The sequence below is a fragment of the Kogia breviceps genome, chromosome 9, assembly GCF_026419965.1.
Source record: "Kogia breviceps isolate mKogBre1 chromosome 9, mKogBre1 haplotype 1, whole genome shotgun sequence".
In the NCBI taxonomy this organism is placed as follows: Eukaryota; Metazoa; Chordata; class Mammalia; order Artiodactyla; family Physeteridae; genus Kogia; species Kogia breviceps.
Genome location: NC_081318.1, coordinates 14,713,754 through 14,734,250, shown reverse-complemented (window position 1 = coordinate 14,734,250; position 20,497 = coordinate 14,713,754). Strand labels below are relative to the sequence as shown.

Below are 20,497 nucleotides of genomic sequence, written 5' to 3'. Positions count from 1 at the left end.
ACAGGCATCAATGATTATGGGTTGGAATGTGGTAGCTATATCTTAGAAGTTTTTTCCTACCTCAAATGTGAAATGTCATTTTCAATTCACGCATGTTGCATACCTAAGTCTAAGCTGCAGCCAGCGTGAGTTCTTTAAAAAGTAAATCATCTAGGGAGGGTGGGAGGGAGGGTGATGCAAGAGGGAAGAGATATGGGAACATATGTATATGTATAACTGATTCACTTTGTTGTAAAGGAGAAACTAGCACACTATTGTAAAACACTTATACTCCAATAAAGATGTTAAAAAAAAAAAAGTAAATCATCGTACATTGCTAGTGAAAGTATAAAATGGTGCAACCACTTTAGAAAACAATTTGGTAGTTCCTTATAAAGTTAAACATGCACTGCCTATGCAATCCAACAATCCCACTCCTTAGTATTTACCCAAGAGAAATGAAAAGCTACATCCACACGAGAACTTGAGTTTCAATGTTCCTAGTAGCATTATTACAAGAACCAAAAAGTGAAAACAACCCAAATACCCATCAACAGGTTAATGGCTAAACAAACCATGGTATATCCATTTTTTAAAAAATTTTATTTATTTAGTTCGTTAGTTTTGGCTGTGTTGGGTCTTTGTTGCTGAGCGAGGGCTTTCTCTAGTTGTGGCGAGCAGGGGCTTCCCTTTGTTGCCGTGTGCAGGATTCTCCTTGCGGTGGCTTCTTCTGTTGTGGAGCACAGACTCTAGGCACGCGGGCTTCAGTAGTTGTGGCTCGCGGGCTCTACAGCACAGGCTCAGTAGTTGTGGCGCAGCGGTTTAGTTGCTCGGCGGCATGTGGGATCTTCCCGGACCAGGGCTCGAACCTGTGTCCCCTGAATTGGCAGGCGGATTCTTAACCACTGCACCACCAGGGAAGCCCCATGGTATATCCTGACAGTGGAATATTACTCAGCAATGAAAAGAGAAGGACTACTCTATATGCAACAACATAGATGAATGAAAAACAGTATTCTGAGTGAGAGAAGTCAGCCATATACAGAGTACACACTACAAAGTTCTATGTATATGGAATTCTAGAACAGATATAACTAATCTATAGTGACAAAGTAAACTGGTTGCAGAGGAGAGACCGATTGCAAAGGGGCATGAGGAAACTTTCTGGACTGATGGGAGCGTTCCAGATCTTGATTAGAATAGTATTTGCACGCACTTGTCAGCACCCATCCAACTGCACACTTAAAATGGATGCATCTTATTGCAGCAATTATGCCTCAGTATAGTTTTACATCAACATCAACAAAACAATGACAGAAAGAGCAAATCAGATCATGCCACAGCTCTGCTCAAAACCTTCTCGAGGTTTCCAGCTCATAAAATATTTAAGTTTCAACGTCTGCTCTCATCTCTTGCACACCTCCTTCCCACGTGCATGGGCTGCCCCCTCCCTTCCAAAGTTTCCTCCTCAGATAAAAGCAGGCTCCCTCCCGTGGTTCCTCCATTCTCTTTCTGCTTCATCAACATTGCTTCATTTTCCCCGCAGCTATAATTATTTTCTGAAGTTGCCTGGTTTGCCAGCATCCAGAACAGGGCCTAACACACAACTGACACTCTAACACTAGTTTAATGAATAAGAGCAAATAAGAAATAGAAAGAAAATAGTCTGGAACACTGCAAACTTCTCTGAACTGGTTTCTATGAACCAAGTGAACAAAATTATGGGGCTAAAATTGCTCCAGATTCAGGAACAAGGTATATTGGTTCTCATCTCTCCACCACCTTTCACCACAGAAAATACCACCAAAAAAATCTTTTTTAATTTAAGCGCATAGTTAATTTGACCACCCAACAGAAGAGATTTTTACTCTTCTCTATTGCGTTTTAGTCTTGGTCCACATGCATACACTGCTGCACTTATCATGCACGTTGAATTTTTTAAAAATTCATTTCTGTTTTAAATATAACATAAAAACCAAAAAGGGGCTTCCCTGGTGGCGCAGTGGTTGAGAGTCCACCTGCCAATGCAGGCGACACGGGTTCGTGCCCCGGTCCAGGAAGATCCCACATGCCGCGGAGCGGCTGGGCCCGTGAGCCATGGCCGCTGAGCCTGCGCGTCTGGAGCCTGTGCTCCGCAACGGGAGAGGCCACAACAGTGAGGCCTGCATACCACAAAAAAAAAAAAAAAAAAAAAAACAAACAAACAAACAAAAAAAAAACCAAAAAGTACAGAAATACAAACTTGGGGTTCTGTCTTCTTCATTTAACAAAATATCCAATTTTGCTTTGACTGCACAGTTTTCATAACCATAATTCTTAACAACCACCCAATACTCCACTGAAATTTAATACCTTAATGCGTTCAGTCACTACCCTACTAATATACAAGCTTTTCCTCTGCTTTAGTACTATAAATAAGGCTTTAACAGAGACCTTTATGCCTATAGCTTATTTTTTTTCTTGTGAATTGTTTCCTTAGAAAGATTCCTAAGAGAATAAAAAAGCAAGCATATTTTAGTATCTCTTGATATGTATTGCCAGGTTGCTTTCCACAGAAGTTGGTATAATGGCCCTTCAAAGCTATATGACTTAACACACCATAATTGGTACAGGACCCAAATCTCAGGTACCACCTGGTAATGTCAAGGACCTGAAAAAATCTCCTTTACCTCTTTCAAAGCACCTACAGGGCTGGGTCCTGAAAAGGCAAGTATCTGACCACATGCAGGGGGTGTCCCATGGATGCAGCCGATGGGACAGTACATTCAGAAGGAGAGCAGTTTCTGCCCTGGTTTCTTACTAAACACAGCAGACAGATGGGTAGAAGGTAACCAGAAAATCTTCCTATGGAGGCTCAAATAAACATGGCGGAAGGCAAAGTCTTTAGAAAAGGTGATGGATAAAACCATTGACCTAGATGATGAAACCTAAAAGGAACAGCAAGGTTCTAAAATTCAGAAGGGGGCTTCCCTGGTGGTGCGGTGGTTAAGAATCCACCTGCCAGTGCAGGGGACACGGGTTCGAGCCCTGGTCCGCGAAGATCCCACGTGAGTCCGCGTGCCACAAACTGAAGCCCGCGTGCCTAGAGCCCGTGCTCCGCAACGAGAGAAGCCACCACAACGAGAAGCCAATTCGCCGCAACTAGAGAAAAGGCCGCGTGCAGCAACGGAGACCCAACGCAGCCAAAAATAAATACAATAAAATAAATAAATTTTAAAATAAATAAATAAATAAATGAATGAATAAAATAAAATAAAACTCAGAAGGCACCCACAGGCCCAAGGTCTCTACTGTAGTCATCAGCACCTGAAAACTCTGCCTCAGTCTGGGAAGCAGCCCACCTAGATTCAGAAATTAAGAATGGCAGAGCCAGAAGTAACCCCAGAGACCACGTAATCCAATGCCCCCATTATACAGGGTGCACGGTGCTGTCCCCAGCTACTCTGCGTCAGAGCCGAGGCTCCAGAGGACAGGTCTTCTGACCGCCACTGGCTCCCACCCACTGAACTGCCTGCCTTGCTAAAAAGAACCCAGGTCCTGAGCACAGCACGCCGGGTTACTCCATTCCCACTCCCACGCGGACACCACAGGCTGGATTCCAGCAACAGGCACCACTGCCAAACACAAAGACTTACCTTGGAAACTCAGCTCGTAGTTTTCTGAACCCGCCTGAAATGGCACAATTCCCCTGGGACAGGATAGAAAAAGAGACTCCAGGTATGACGAGTCGATGTTTGAAATTTGCACATTGTCTTTCTAATTAAAAAAAAAAAAAAAAAAAGGTAAAGACTTCAGGGTAGGCTTTTAAGAAATTTCAACCATGATATCTTATATAACTTTATTTTAGCCATGGGATTTGAACAGGAATGCACCCTGCCTCTCAAATCAGACTGCCAAGTTTCCTGGGTGGGACCACGTCACACCCTTCTGTAGTCTCCACCGCGGGGCTGAGAGCACACTCTACACTGCAGAAACTGACCATACCCTTGGTGGAGGCCTGAAAAACAGAGCTCTTTGCAACTCTTTTACACCTTCCATAAAATAAGACTCAAGTGTACAGAGCAACTGGTATCCGACGTGCAGACACGATGTCTAACAGAATCCAACACCCTGCCATGAAGTAGAACGTCACAGCTATCAGCCCATCACACGATGAGAAAGCACAGTTTAAACCTGGTATGAAGGCACATAAACCTCCAACAGGTGTCCTGCTGTCCAAATGAGAGTGACCTAGCCCTTCTCCTCCGGCTATAATGAAAGGGGCACCCCCAAAATGGAACGATAGAATCTCCAGCCTCAAGGCACATATGAACACCAGAAAGGGTGCGTAAAGGGAAGTGTGTCATCCTAGCAAGGGGGCAGGCTAGGCCACCATTCCACGGTCCCCACCCTATGTCAGGGATGACAGACCAGATAGAAGCCCCCAGGAGCAGGGTTTCCCAATATCTAATGGTAAGGAGTTCCTGTTCCTCGTGATCTAGAATGGAGGATGACAGGAAGATCCTGTTGGCAGCCGGGGGTGGGCAGGGGCTCCCAGTCCCTTTAATGACAGGCCAGACTCTGCAGGCTTCAGCTACATCCACCGCATTCCCCTTCCCTAATGGAAATGCCTGCAGGAGGTAAGGGGGGAGAACCAGAATGAAAGCTTCCAAGGAAGGCGTCCCAGATAGAGAGGTCTCTTAGCCTGGAGAGGAACACGGTGGCACAGGAAAACTGGGTTCAAGTATTTGCACACAGTGCAAAGCAGGAATAAACGATGTGTTTCTGGAGGTAGAATCAGGACAAATGGGAGGAAGGGACAAGAAGGCTAACTTCAGCAGAACTTTCTGAACTACAGTCGTGAACAATTACGTCATACCACAACGATGTTTGTTGCAATGGCTGCTGGGACATTATGTATCGGGACGATTGTAAAAGAGACTGTCATCCAGGGTGGGGAGTAGGAAACTAAGTTTCCATGATTAGATGATTCGCTGGGAAACCATATGTCTTCCTCAGACCCCAAAGAATGGCTGAAGTGGGCAAACACCTGTGAGCAAGGGTGGAGGAAGGCAGCCATCCCCTCTGGGCACCCTGGACTTTTGGGGGTTTTCTTTGTTTGGGGTGTTTCTTGTTTTTTTTTTTGGCTGCACCACGCAGCTTGCAGCATCTTAGTTCCCTGACCAGGGATTGAACCCATGTCCTCAGCAGTGAAAGTGTAGCATCCTACCGCTGGACCACTAGGGAATTAATTCCCTGGGCACCCTGGTTTGATGACTTGAATCTCTGCCCTAACTTCCCATCCCACAGTCCTGTACCCCTCAACTGCCTGCTCAGCTCTGCAGAACCCTGTTCCTGGCTGGAAGGAATCTGAAAACTCTAGGTCAAAGCCTTTCAAACTTGAATGTAAATGTGAATCACCCAGGTCTTGTTAAAATTTGGATTATGATTCAGGGGAAGTGGGGGAAGAGTTTTGGAGCCTGCATTTTATTTATTTATTTATTTTTTTTTTTTTTTGTGGTATGCGGGCCTCTCACTGTTGTGGCCTCTCCCGTTGCAGAGCACAGGCTCCGGATGCACCGGCCCAGCGGCCATGGCTCACGGCCCCAGCCACTCCGCGGCATGTGGGATCCTCCCGGACCGGGGCACGAACCCGCGTCCCCTGCATCAGCAGGCGGACTCTCAACCACTGCGCCACCAGGGAAGCCCGGAGCCTGCGTTTTAAAAAAAAATTATTTAATTAATTTTATTTTTGGGTGCATTGGGTCTTCGTTGCTGCGCGCAGGCTTTCTCTAGTTGTGGCAAGCAGGGGCTACTCTTCCTTGCGGTGCGCGGGCTTCTCATTGCCGTGGCTTCTCGTGTTGCAGAGCACGGGCTCTAGGCGCACGGGCTTCAGCAGTTGTGGCTCGCAGGCTTAGTTGCTCTAGAGCACAGGCTCAGTAGCTGTGGCGCATGGGCTTAGTTGCTCCGCAGCACGTGGGATCTTCCCGGAACAGGGATCAAACCCGTGCCCCCTGCATTGGCAGGCGGGTTCTTAACCGCTGTGCCACCAGTGAAATCCCAGAGCCTGCATTTTGAACATCTCCCAGATGACACTGACATTGCTGGTCTGCGGACCTGACTTTGACCAGCAAGGCTTTTAGGGTCGATATCAGCCATATTCACTAGAACTTTCCTTGACAATGGAAATTTCTCTGTTGTCCTATACAGTAGCCACGAGCCACATGTGGCTCTAGAGCACTTAAAGTGTGACTAGTGTGACAACAACTGATTCTTAATTTGATTTAAATTTAATTAATTTAAGTTTAAAATTAAATAGCCCCAGAGACATTGACTTGGGAAAGATTCCCAGTGTTCTTCTTTCTTGCTGCAAGTAAATCCTTCCTTCTCTGGGGGGGAAAAAAAAAATTAAATAGCCACATATGGCTAGTGGTTGTCATAGCGGACAGAACAAGGCCATTAAGTCAGTGTCTGAGCATCTGCACAGCCTCTCATGGTTCACCAGGACATTCCTCTGGCTCTGCCCTCACTGCTGTACTCCAGTTCTGAATGGGTGAGTGGATGAATGAATGAATGGTAGAGACTTCAATTATGCATTCCCCCAGAAGACTTGAATTTCTTTTTTTTTCTTTTCTTTTTTTTTTTTTTTTTTTTTTTTTTGCGGTACGCGGGCCTCTCACTGTTGTGGCCTCTCCCATTGCGGAGCACAGGCTCCGGATGCGCAGGCTCAGCGGCCATGGCTCACGGGCCCAGCCGCTCCGCGGCACGTGGGATCTTCCCGGACCAGGGCACGAACCCGCGTCCCCTGCATCAGCAGCGGACTCTCAACCACTGCGCCACCAGGGAAGCCCAGAAGACTTGAATTTATACCTCAGTTTCAGTTACCAGGTCTTGGCTTTTGTCTTGAGCCTACATGTTTGCCTTGATCTCAGCTTTCTAGAGCTATGGCTTGCCCTTGCCCTGGGCAATTACCTCAGGTCATGGACTCCTGCCCCCAAAGGCCAGCTTTCACAGCTACTAAGCTTGGCTATCTGCTGGTAAACATCTTGAGGGTCTGGATCTGCACCCCCTGACTGATGCAAAGCCCATGACTGCTACCTGGCTCTGCCCTCCAGTCACTCCTGCTGTAACCCCATCCTGCACCATTGCTACCCACCATCCTCTCCTGGTCCACCATCCATGTAGGTGCGAGTCCTGGTTAAGCACCTGAACTGCCATATATCATTTTTACCTTCCAGAGGGTTCACTGTCAAACATATGCATCTACCCTTTGTTGGCAAAAGTTTCTATTTCTCCCAGTTCCTACCAGAGAGGTTCCTAACCCGGAAATCTCAGTTGCCCAACTCTTTTTTTTTAACATCTTTATTGGAGTATAATTGCTTTACTTTACAATGGTGTGTTAGTTTCTGCTTTATAACAAAGTGAATCAGCTATACATATATGCCCAACTCTTATTAAAAATTCAGTTGCAAGAAATAAAATCTGGGGGCTTCCCTGGTGGCGCAGTGGTTGGGAGTCCGCCTGCCGATGCAGGGGACACGGGTTCGTGCCCCGGTCCGGGAAGATCCCACGTGCCGCGGAGCGGCTGGGCCCGTGAGCCATAGCCGCTGAGCCTGCGCGTCCGGAGCCTGTGCTCCGCAATGGGAGAGGCCACAGCAGTGAGAGGCCCGCGTACCGAAAAGAAAAAGAAGAAGAAATAAAACCTGTAGGGCTCTGTCTGAAAGCTATTCAGTCCACTCTTTTCTCTAAATATTCTAACCTGTACACTGGATCAAACCAGGTCACCAAACAGCTGTAAACTTGGACCATAATACATAATACATTGAACCATGAAAGAAACCAGGCTGCAACTTATGTTTGTGTTTCAGATCTCCCGGTACCACCATTTTTATTTTACTTGGATGACCAGCAAGGAAAACACCAAACCCAGGGCCTGTTTTTCCTTCCTTCCTTCCTTTTTTTTTTTTTTTTTTATTCCTTTTATAACAGAAGTGCCCACTCAATTTATATAATGATGGGTCTTACGAATATGAGACAGTAAGAGTTTATTCACATCCTCAAAGAACACATTCCATTTCTCACAACAGACAAGTGCCACAGATTCAATGACTAAAACATTTTTTGTGTTCGTAGGCAGAAAGTTACATTCTAGAACTGTGTATTTAACACGGACTGAATATCCCAGGGAGAACTTCATATTAAAGAAGTTTTATCAGGAAGTTTCTTGATGTTTTACTAGGGGACATGAGTGACAGAACCTGTGTAAATTTAAATATGATCTTTTACTCCTTAAACTTCCTTTTGGTCTCTGGGATCATGATGTCACTAGAATACAAATATTTTCCTAACCCTTCTCCCCTATCTTACTGAAAATTGCAAGTATTTGACATAAGAACCACTGAGACCTATAGTTTACTATTTTCATTTCATTTCGTGTTGTTTCATTTTATTTAATTATTTTATTTAATAACCAAGGCTGAAGAACTTGAGTTTATAATTTCTATTTCCACAGGCACCTCACAGAATCACTTTTACGGAACTGCACTTTGACATCATCCTCAGCTTAACTATAAGAAGAGCCCGTACAAAGCTAAATATCACAGGGGTTTTCATGCCGAGGTGCTTCATAGGTCACCACAGGAGGGGAAAGCAAAGAGTTCTGAGCCCCGTCCTCTTTGCACAGGGCAGCTCTGCTTCACCCTAGTTCTCTCATTTAGGTTCTGTGAAAGATTGTTTGATAGCATGTATCTGCCGCTAAGACCGCTGGGAAACCGCCATGTACTGCAGGGATGGTGGGACCAAGGTTGAGGACCTCACTCACCACAGCACACAAGGGTCCCCTCTGTGTGGCCCCATAGGAGACCTTTTTCTCAGGCCTCACTAACAGAAAAAAAGCCGTGCTTCTCCTTAGTAACTGGAATGGTCTTTTCATGGAGGCACAGGGGACCGTATAACAGACAGTGTTTCTTTGCTTGCTTTGGCAGCTAGGGAGCACAGAGCCAAATGTATAGCCCATCCACTGCTAACCCTAGAGAATCTGACGCTGGCATTTCCTCATCCCTACTTTATCTTTGGCTTCATTTTCATCTCTTGCTTTTCTTTTCTCTTTCTTATCACTCTGATTTCATTGCCTACTTAAGCTCACTCCCTCCCTCCCTGTCTCTCTCTCTCTCTCTCTCTCTCTCTCTTTAATCCTATGAATCAAAGGGAAGAAAGGATACTAGACAGAAGCTCTGCTTATCCAAACTTCTCTCCCGAGTGGCATGGACTTATATACACTACCAAACGTAAAATAGATAGCTAGTGGGAAGCAGCCTCATAGCACAGGGAGATCAGCTCAGTGCTTTGTGACCACCTAGAGGGGTGAGATAGGGAGGGTGGGAGGGATATGCAAGAGGCAGGGGATATGGGGATATATGTATATGTATAGCTGATTCACTTTGTTATAAAGCAGAAACTAACACTCCATTGTAAAGCAATTATACTCCAATAAAGATATTTTTTAAATTTAATTTAATTTAATTTTAAAAAATAAACTTCTCGGGCTTCCCTGGTGGCGCAGTGGTTGAGAGTCCGCCTGCCGATGCAGGGGACACGGGTTCGTGCCCCGATCCGGGAGGATCCCACATTCCGCGAAGCGGCTGGGCCCGTGAGCCATGGCCGCTGAGCCTGCGCGTCCGGAGCCTGTGCTCCGCAACGGGAGAGGCCACAACAGTGACAGGCCCGCATTACAGAAAAAAAAAAAAAAAGAAACTTCTCTCCGTTTACTATGTCCCTGTGCGGGTAAGTCTAGAATCTTCTAGTCCGTCTGCATCCAGACTCTGACTGCAACCTAGTAACCATCTGTGTCAGTCTTCTGATTTCTCAGTCTGCCTCCCCTTCTGGCTGAAAGCAATAGTCTCTGTACATTTATGTACTAATACATAGAAAGCTATCTCAAGGTTCCAACCCAGTCCCCGATAGCAAGGAAAGAGGGATATTTGGCTGGCTCATGGATCAAGGAGTTCCTTAAAAATAATTATAATTTTTTATGATGCAATCGGAGTCCATGCTTGTGGGGTATAATGTAAAAAAGCACCACTTCCTCTACCATGTCCATGCTCCACGGGTAATCACATAGGTGTCAGACACTGTACTACTAGTTTCTTCTGAAGTTGGCAAGTTTATACAAGACGTCCACAAGGAGGAATGGTACTCACCTTCTCTCCATACTGAACCCATTTGCCAGATCCATTCCTCCAGTACCAAATCCATTTTGTGGTGAAGAGAGAACTGGCTGGCATTGTGACAGATGAAGGCGTGGAGAGACGTCGGATGGGATTATAATCACAAGTCATCTTCTGGAAATTGATATTATAATTTCCAATAGAAATGCTGAGAGGGAAAAGTTTAGCGTTAACAAAATGCTTCACTGAAACAAAATGCTTCTGTTTTCTACACTCTGGCCTTCCCTAATAAGAGGATAGAATTAAACCTTGAGAGCTGAAAGGGATCTTTGAATTTCCCTTACACAGCTTTTGGTCTTACACATAAAAGAAAAAACTGAACTACAGAGAGGTAATGTAACCTGCCTACCTCACATAATCAATGGTGTCACAAAATGTGTTCTTCCCTCAAAAAATATCCCCCATAGACAACTGTGCCCACACAAAACAATGGATTGGCTCAATGTTTGTTAGAAAGACAGAAACTCACAGTAGGTCAGTTTTTTTCAATTATTATTAAAACAGTAATCAAAGTGTGGTCCAAGACCTTTTCAGGGAGCCAGCAAGGTCAAAGTTATTTTCATAATAATATTAAGACATCCCCTGCCTTTTTCACCTTCATACCCTCACAGGGGCAAAATGGAGTTTTCCAGAGGCTACATGATGTTTGATTTCACAATAAGGAGATGTGCAAAAATATATAACCATTCCAGTCTTCTCAGTGAATTTGGTTTTGTTTTGTTTTGGAAAAGTTATTTTTATAGTTTTACTTATATACAGTTATATATGCATATATAACTATATGTAATCTAGATATAATTATCTAAAAATGTTATGTTAACATGAATGAGTTTATTACTGTTTTGTTTTGTTTTTTGCGGTACGCGGGCCTCTCACTGCTGCGGCCCCTCCCGTTGCGGAGCACAGGGTCCAAACGCGCAGGCTCAGCGGCCACGGCTCACGGGCCCAGCCGCTGCTCCGCGGCACGTGGGATCCTCCCGGACCGGGGCACGAACCCGTGTCCCCTGCATCGGCAGGCGGACTCTCAACCACTGCGCCACCAGGGCAGCCCTATTGTTATTTTTAATGTATCAGTAAATATTTAATTTTTCTCAGTTGTGATTTTTAATATGGTAAATATCAATAGCTATAATCCACATAAACAAGTTCTCTGGGATCATCAATACATTTCCAGACTATATAGGGCTCCCGAGACCAAAAAGTTTAAGAGTTACGGCTCTATGAAACACCTCATAGATCAGTGATGTTCAACCGGGAGCGATTTTGTGAGCTGGGGAACATTTGACAATGTCGAAAACCATTTTTGTTTATCACAACTGGCATGCAGTGGGTGGAAGCCAGGAGTGATGCTAAACTGCCCTCCCCCCAAACAAACAATTATCTGGTCCCCAAAGTCAATAGCGCTAAGGTTGCAAAACCCTGCTTCAGATTGACCTGGGGGGAGAAATACACCCAGAAGCAAAACAGCTGACGCCACCCTCTAGTGGCAAAATGCAGCAACACAGAATCTCCACCAAAAATTCACTGAATTTACAGACGACGACACATCTGTATCTTTTCCCCCCATAGAATTTCCTTGTAAAACAGGATGCAGCTTATAAATATGGTCATGGGTGGTATCACCCATATCAGCCCTAATAGAAGCAGAAATATAAGGCAGCCTCTTAGAAACCTCCAGGGTAGAGAAAATAGCCAACACGGAGGAAGGTATAAAATGCTAAAGCATACAACAAAATCCTGCCCGAGAACTATATGAAATGACTCAAATCATTTTCTCAAACTATGAAATGAAGTCGACGCTCTTCTGAGCTCATCATTTAGTACTTGTAAGAGTCCCACGATGAGCTGATAGGAATACAAACCAACCTAAGCATTGTGTTGTTCTGCAGGACACACTGACAAATATTGACTAAACACATTTGTGTCCCTGTTTCTTTCACCTGAGTTAGCAAATACTCCCGGTGTCCCTCGTATTAGCCAGGCTCTGAGTGACTTCAAACCCGCCCCACTTATGCATTTTTCTTCATTAACTCAGCAGGCCTTTGCCATTTTTATCTCAAGAGTTAACCCGAGGGCTTCCCTGGTGGCGCAGTGGTTGAGAATCCGCCTGCCGATGCAGGAGACACGGGTTCGTGCCCTGGTCCGGGAAGATCCCATATGCCGCGGAGCAACTAAGCCCGTGAGCCATGGCCGCTAGGCCTGCGCGTCCGGAGCCTGTGCTCCGCAACGGGAGAGGCCACAACAGTGAGAGGCCCGCATACCGCAAAAAAAAAAAAAAAAAAAAAAAAAAGAGTTAACCCGAATGGGATTCCGAAGGAAACCGCTTTTTCTTCTTCCTGTAAGCATGGCACCGGGCCTTCTTTTGATGATGTTGCGCATCTCACAAGCCAGACCAGCCACCAACTTACGTGCAGATTTTGGGGTCACAAAAGGCCTTCTCAATATTCTCCATGAGCTGGAGGTCTATCCAGGTGTTTGCAAGTAACATCTGCCACCGGTAGGGCAGGTGGAAGTGAACTTTGTTGCAGCTCTCTAAAAAGACAGAAAAGAAGTCTGAGCAATTCGGCCAAGTTCACTGCTGACTCTCCCCATCAAGGCCTGCCTTTCCCATCCTGCCTGCCCTGCAGGCACATTTCCCAGCTACACCTGTGCTCATGCTGGCCCCTACCTGCATTGCCCCAAACTCCAGGTTCCATTATTACCCATGGAGACTCATCAGAAAACAAAATTCTCTGCTCCCCAGAAAGCCACGTTACCCACATGGAAATCTGAGATCATTATAAATTTACAGTTACTCTTTCTGCACCCCACACGTGGATTTCCTGAGACAAACTGCTCTCCAGCATAGGCAACTGCTTTTGTGTTTCCTTGAAGCCCTGACCTAAAATTCATCTCTCCCAGAAGAATTCCCTCACTAATCTCATGCTCTTCTGAACTGACTTGTGTTTTGTATACCCTCAGCCAGTGCTCGGGACTCAGTTTGTGCTTTATTTACATATTTACTCACTTTATGCAGTTTTCTAATTTGTGGATGTTTTGTTGGTTTGTTTTTGGCAACACCATGCAGCTTGTGGGATCTCAGTTCCCCAACCGGGGACTGAACCCCGGCCCACGGCAGTGAGAGCGTGAAGTCCTAACCACTGGACCGCCAGGGAATTCCCAAACTTGTGGACGTTTTGATGCCCCACCTTAATGACAAACTCATTGAAAAAAGGCCTGCATCACTGTTTAGCTTACTTCTCCCTTGCTTCACTGGCAGAGGGCTGGGCATCAAAAAGATGACCATTCAATGAATGCTTGCTGAAGAATGAATTAATGTTAGAAGTCCATAATACAGGAGTACAGAAAACAGTTCTGTTTTTCACAATTTGCATTATGTTTCAATCATTTTGAAATGTCTAAAAGATGTGTTACTACTTTAGAACAAAAAGAGGCAGACTTAGACATCACAAGGAAATCCAGAGTGGCACTGCCTGGGATTTGGCTGATTCAAAAAGTAGAACCTTCCTCACACCCATAAGAATGGCTGCTATATGGGGCTTCCCTGGTGGCGCAGTGGTTGAGAATCCGCCTGCCGATGCAGGGGACACGGGTTTGTGCCCCGGTCTGGGAAGATCCCACATGCCGTGGAGCGGCTGGGCCCGTGAGCCATGGCCGCTGAAAAAAAAAAAAAAAGAATGGCTGCTATAAACAAACAAACAAACAAAAACAAATTAACAGGTGTTGGCAAGGATGTGGAGAAATTGGAACCCTCGTGCATTGCTGGTGAAAATATAAAATGATACAGCCGCTATGGAAAACGGTGTGGCAGTTCCTCAAAAACTTAAAACATAGATTTATCATATAATCCAGCAATTCCACTTGTGGGTATATACCCAAAAGAACTGAAAGCAAATCTCAAACAGATATTTGTACACCTGTGTTCATAGCAGCATTACACACAACAGCCAAAGGTAGAAGCAACTCAGGTGCCCGTCAATGGATGAATAGATAAACAAAATGTGATAGAATACAATGGAATAGTATTCAGCCTTAAAAAAGAAGGAAATTCTCACAACGGCTGCAACCTGGATGAACCTTGATGACATTGTACTAAGTGAAATAAGCCATCGTCCAAAAAAGACAAATACTGTGTGAGTTCATTTGTATGAGGGTCGTAGAGAAGTCATACTTATAGACAGAAACCAAAATGGCGGCTGAGAGGGGCTTCCCTGCCAGAAGGGGGAAAGGAGGAGCTGTTGTTTAATGGGTCCAGAGTCTCAGTTTTTACAAGATAAAAAGAATTCTGGAGATTGGTTGCACAACAATACGAATGTAATGAACCCTACTGAACTGTACACTTAAAAATATTTAAGATGGTAAAATCTGTTATGTGTATTTTACCATAATTAAAAAGAAAATATTTTAAAGTTAAAGATTTTTGATTTAGGGAATGCAGGGCAGAATCTCCTCTTCAGACACAAGGTGAATGCGTCTAAGACCACTGAGTAATCAAGCAAATGAATCAGACATGATGCCTAGGCCTGGGGTGGAGGCATGAAAGGGAAAGAGTGGTGTTAGGAGTGAGAGGGCAGCACTGTGTCCCAAGCAGCCCCGTGGGAAACATTTCTGCAGGAATCCTGGTGGGAGGCAACAGTGTGGACAGGTGTGGCTCATTGACTGCAATGCCACACAAGACGCTGGTCGTGTAGAGCACGGGTCCCTCGGTACACACGTGAGGGGCGACCAGAGCCCACGGCCCAGAAGAGAGGCAATGCCTAAATCACAACAGGACACAAAGTTTGAAAACGTGTCTGCTAGGATACTTTTGTTTGCTTTTTGTGTGTAAAAAGATTGGTCCCTGATTAAGTATAACAGTTCACCTAAAACTGAATTGTAAAAGGAGAACGTGTAATATCATGCAGTGGTGAAGTGGGTGGTCTGTGCATCTGCGAAATGGGTTAACAACAGAACCTAGGGTTGATTTGAAGTTTAAAGAAGATGAACGTAAGATTCTTAGCATTGCACCTGACACACAGTACACAGTAAACGTTAGCCATATTACTATTAATACATTTTCTGCTTCTAGAAAGTCCTTAAGTAAGTTACTCACTAAGTTGACAGCCCTTATACAGATGGTCAAGACAAATTTCGTTTGAGCCATGTTCATCCCTCGTAGAACGTACGGTACTCGCAACGTCAGATACGGAATCTACAAAAGAAAAGAGGATGCATGTATGCTGATCCTAAAATTTAAACCGAAAATCAAGATATCTGGTCTTACAGTGGGTAAGAATATCTGAAATGGGGACCACGTTCAAGAAAATTCTTATGATTCATGTACTGCTCATGAGAGCCTAGACATGAACATCTGGGTCACCTGAGAGTTATGTTTATTTCTTAAACCATAGTTGAACTACTCCTGTGCTCAATAAATGTAGCACTTATTCTGTACAGTTCTAGGGTTGGTCCTTCCACCTTCATATGTCAGTCTCTTCATCAGTACTGCTCCTTAACCAAAACCCCCTTTGCTCTTTAATACTGCTAAGGGACATCCAAAGAGAAACCACTAGCCCTAGCTGCTCTGCCGCAGACATGAGACACGGGGCCCCTCTATGTCCCTCAGTGACTCACACAGAGCCCAGCCTGAGCCCTTGTAATCTCGCTGGCAGGGGTAACAGAGATTTGAGCAGAGTTCCGACCATGGGTCCCCTAGGCTGCAGCTCTGTTGCTTAAGGAAGGTGTAAAGTGAGGGACCCTGGACAGGGTGAGGGCTGCTTTGCGTCGGGGCAGTGGTCTCCCCACGTGTGGGCAGGACCTGGCTTGTCAGCCTCTGACTTTCAGAGCGTAACACGTCTTTCTCCCCACTGACTGCCCATGTGAAACCAAGACTAGTGGCACCAGTTTTACCTACATCGGTAGTTTCATCTATCACTTTACTAGAGACATTTGGTGGCACTGTGGACAGACTAGCCCAGAATGTCTTCTCTGTGTGTTTACCATTAACAAAGGCCACGGCCCCGTCGGCGGCAGCTGTCGTTTGGCCAGCGGCCTGCAGATGACTGGGAATCACTCCGGTGTCCTGACCCCTAGGTGACGATTTTTCTCTCTGCCTGCTGGCTGTGGTTTTGTAATTTAACGATCTCACGGAAGTGGCATCTGTGGCCATGCCATCGACGTTATTTTTCAAAAGGGGGAAATGCTGGCTGTCTTGATTCCCACGTCTGCCCTCCGTGTTCACGCAGTCCGAGGAAAGGATGGCCGTGCTCTTTCTGGTGGTGATGGTTTCAGGTGTTTGTGGAGAACCGAGAGGTGAGAAGGAGACAGCCTGGCTGGAAGAAAACAAGCTCTCTCTACCAGTGTCTTGGCCATTCTGCCAGGATGCGGGGCCCTTCCACTTGGGAGTTGACGTCAAATCAAAAGTGAAGTAAGTATTGCTGTGATTCCCATAGAAGAGATCCTCTGGGCCGCCATTCTCTGCAAACCTCTGGCTTGCTCCCCCTTGACCGGTTCCTCCAAGATTGGCAGCCGCGGACGAGCCTGAGGAAGGCGGAGGGCACTCCTGACTTCCCAAATGCGTGAACTTGTGGGCAAGATCCTTGACAGGCCCATCATCCGGGGGAGATCCGCTGCTGGTGGAATCTGGAGTGGGTGTGCGGAACCTCTGGGGAGAACCTGAAGAGTGTGCAAGAGACTCCCTGCTGCCCCGGTCTCTGCTCTTGCTTCTCCCTCTGTGTGCCGCGTCTCTGCGACGTGGAGGAGCTGGCAAGGAAAACCAAACAACGGAAGTTAGTGTTAAGGTGACTAACTTCCCTGCCCTGTTCCGCCTCAGCTTTTCCAGGTTTGCTATCGAAGTTCTATCACACTACTTTTGTGTGCAAATCTCGAGAAGGTGCTTGTGACAGTGCAGGAATCTGTCATCCTGCCAGCCCTGCAGAAAACACCACCTATGACCCAGGATAAAGGTCGAACTGACGCTGGCTCTGCTTGGCTTCTCTCGTGGGACTCAGATGTAGCCCCCAAATGCCCACACAATTAGGTGGGGCTGCCCACAATTCTCTAGTTCAAGTCACTCACCGCTAGGGCAAAGGGAGAGACAGACTACTGCAAATCAGGGAGGAGTTCTCCAAAATCATTTAGAGTTTGCCCATATTGCGATACAGGTGTACCTAAGTTACGGATTCACGATACTTAAAACAGCAACAACAAAAGAAACTACAATAAAGGTCTGATTTCACTGAGGCTTGAGAATTTTACAGAGTTGTTCGTCCAGCCCCCCAAACGCCCAAGGTTAAAGGAGCACTATCCAAAAAAGAAAAATTGGCCTCTCTCTAGACACGTGGCAAGTCACATCCCCGGGAAGCAGAGAGGAGGGAGGGAGGGAGCATGTGTGTTCATGAGTACGTACAAAGTGCGATGTGCATGTGTGTGATGTTTATATGTAGGGTGTGCATGCATGCATGAAGTGTGTGCATGTGTGTGTGATACGCATGCATGGTATACATGTGAGAGGTATATGTGTGTGTGTGGTTGCACACATGGTGTGTGACGTGTCGGTTGGTGAGATATGCATGTATGGTGTATGCGGCATGCACAAGTGTGAAGTCTGTCTGTGTGGTGTGATTGCATGTGTTTGTGTGGCATGTGTGAAGTGTGTCCTGTGCACGTGTTACACGTGTTGTGCGTGCATGAAGTTTGTGTATGTGTGGGGTATGTATGTATGCAAGTGGCTGTTTTTGTGTCCATGTGGCTGGAGCCTGTGTGTGCGTGTGTGTGGTGTGAGTTGTGCTATTGTGTGTGGGAAAGAGGAGGAAGAGAGGTCCTTTCTCTTCCAAACCCAGGGGATAGCAGGAATATGGTACAAGCAAGCATTCTCTTCCCATCAACTAAGTAGATTAACTAGAAGTGACAACAAAGAAAACTCCCTCTCTGGCTTCCCTGGTGGCGCAGTGGTTGAGAGTCCGCCTGCCAGTGCGGGGGACAAGGGTTCGTGCCCTGGTCTGGGGGGATCCCACATGCCGCGGAGCGGCTGGGCCCGTGAGCCGTGGCCGCTGAGCCTGCGCGTCCGGAGCCTGTGCTCCGCAACGGGAGAGGCCACAACAGTGAGAGGCCCGCATATCACAAAAAAAAAAAAAAAAAAAAAGAAAAGAAAACTCCCTCTCGCATACAATAAATTTATACTGAGAAACTACACCAAAACCCATCCTTCCAGATGTTCCCCTGTCGAGACGGCATTGTCGTGCAGGAGAAAAAACACGAGATGTGGAATCAGAACACGTGAGCTCTGCTCCTCTCGAGTCCTGTGAGGCCCTGAAAACATCACTTTTCTTGATTCATAATATTACCCTTCACTCTTCTAAAAATGATTTAAGGCTGCTCGCAATAGAAGTCACTTAAGGGACTAACCTGGTGGCGCAGTGGTTAAGAATCCACCTGCCAAAGCAGGGGACACGGGTTCAAGCCCTGGTCCAGGAGGATCCCACATGCCGTGGAGCAGCTAAGCCCGTGCGCCACCACTACTGAACCTGCACTACAGAGCCCATGAGCCACAACTACTGAAGCCTGCGCACCTAGAGCCCGTGCTCCGCAGCAAGAGAAGCTACTGCAATGAGAAGCCCGCGTACTGCAATGAACAGTAGCCCCCACGCACTGCAACTAGAGAAAGCCCACGTGCAGCAGTGAAGACCCAACGCAGCCAAATAAATAAATTTTTTTTTTTTTTTAAAGTCACTTAAAATTTCCAAGCCTCAGTTTCCTTATCCATTACCTGCCTTGCTTCACAGTTTTGCTGTGAGGAACAATGATGAGATATTTTAGGTGAAACTCCCTTGTAAGTGATAAAGCATTTCTCAAATATAAAAAGATTCTCTCACAGAATCTTAGAGTTATATATTCTACATGCTTCATAAAATTCATCTCCTCTATATCTGCTTCATAAAGCCATTAAAAAATGCAAGTGTTAATTCCATTAAACAACATCAAAATGCTTAAGAAATTGTACCGATCACTTCACTGATCATAATAGGATGGCTATTATCCAGAAAAAACAGAGAATAACTAGTGCTGGTGAGGAGGTGGAGAAATTGATACCCTAGTGCTTTGCTGGTGGGAATGTAAAATGGTGCAGCCACTGTGGAAAATGGTATGGCAGTTCCTCAAATATTTAACACAGAATTACCATGTGACCCAGCAATTTCCCTTCAGGGTATATACTCAAAAACACTGAAAGCAGGGTTTCAAAGAGATATTTGGATACCCACGTTCATAGCAGCATAATTCACAACAGCCAAAAGGTAGAAGCAACCCAAGTGTCCATCAGCAGACGAACGGATGAACAAAATGTGGTATATATCCATACAGTGAAATAGTATTCAGCCTTAAAAAGGAAGGAAATTTTCAAACAGGCTACCACATGAATGAATTTTAAGGACATTATGCCAAGTGAGGTCCCCGGTGGTCCAGTGGTTAGGACTCTGTGCTCTCACTGCCGAGGGCGCAGGTTCAATCCCTGGCTGGGGAACTAAGAGCCCACAAGCCATGCGGTGGAGTGCCCCCCACCCAAAAAGAAGGACATTATGCCAAGTGAAATAAGCCAGTCACAAAAAGACAAACACTGTGTGATTCCACTTCTAGGAGTTCCCTAGGGTCGTCAGATTCATAGAGACAGAAACTAGAACGGTGGCTGACACAGGGCTCTAGGGGAGGAGAGGAAGGAGCTGTTTAACGGGTGCAGAGTTTCAGTTCTGCAAGATGAAGAAAGCTCTGGAGATTGGTGGCACAACAATGTAAACGGACTTAATGCCGCTGAGCACTTAAAAATGGTTAAAATAGTAAATTTTATGTTATGTGTATTTCTACCACAATTGAAAAAAAGTATAGGTATGTATTCTTTTTTTAAAAAAAGCAGGAAATTCTAGCATGCTACAACATGGATTGGATGAACCTTGCAGACATCATGCTAAGTGAAACAGTCACTCGCAAAAAGACAAACACTGTAGGATTCCACTTCTATGAAGGTGCTAGAGTAGTCAGATTCATAGAGACAGAAAGTAGAATGGTAGCTGTCAGGGGCTGGAAGGAGGAGAAAACAGGGTTATTGTTTGATGGGTGCGGAATTTGAGTTTGGGAAGATGATAAAGTTCTGGAGATGGATGATGGTGACGGTTGCACAACAATGTGAACATAATGCCACCAAACTGTACACTTTAAAAAGATTAAAATGGCCACTTTTGGGGCTTCCCTGGTAGCGCAGTGGTTGAGAGTCCGCCTGCCGATGCGGGGGACACGGGTTCGTGCGCCGGTCCGGGAGGATCCCACGGCTGGGCCTGTGCGTC

General features: G+C 45.8%; 1 protein-coding gene and 1 non-coding gene across 3 annotated transcripts in view; one reads left to right on the top strand and one right to left on the bottom strand.

The window, feature by feature from the left end:
- Positions 1–20,497, bottom strand: part of ZC3HAV1 (zinc finger CCCH-type containing, antiviral 1) — a 62,814-nt gene that overhangs the window by 14,010 nt on the left and 28,307 nt on the right. For both annotated transcript variants that reach the window (XM_067042055.1, XM_059074887.2), the window contains 5 exons: positions 16,164–16,925; positions 15,277–15,375; positions 12,593–12,716; positions 10,158–10,332; positions 3,615–3,735 (listed from right to left, as the gene is read on the bottom strand). In XM_067042055.1, the coding sequence (XP_066898156.1) occupies positions 3,615–3,735; positions 10,158–10,332; positions 12,593–12,716; positions 15,277–15,375; positions 16,164–16,925 (1,281 nt within the window). The remainder of the gene's footprint in view (positions 1–3,614; positions 3,736–10,157; positions 10,333–12,592; positions 12,717–15,276; positions 15,376–16,163; positions 16,926–20,497) is intronic.
- On the top strand, positions 19,611–19,683 carry TRNAE-CUC (transfer RNA glutamic acid (anticodon CUC)). Its single transcript has one exon. It is a non-coding gene; the product is annotated as a tRNA-Glu (tRNA).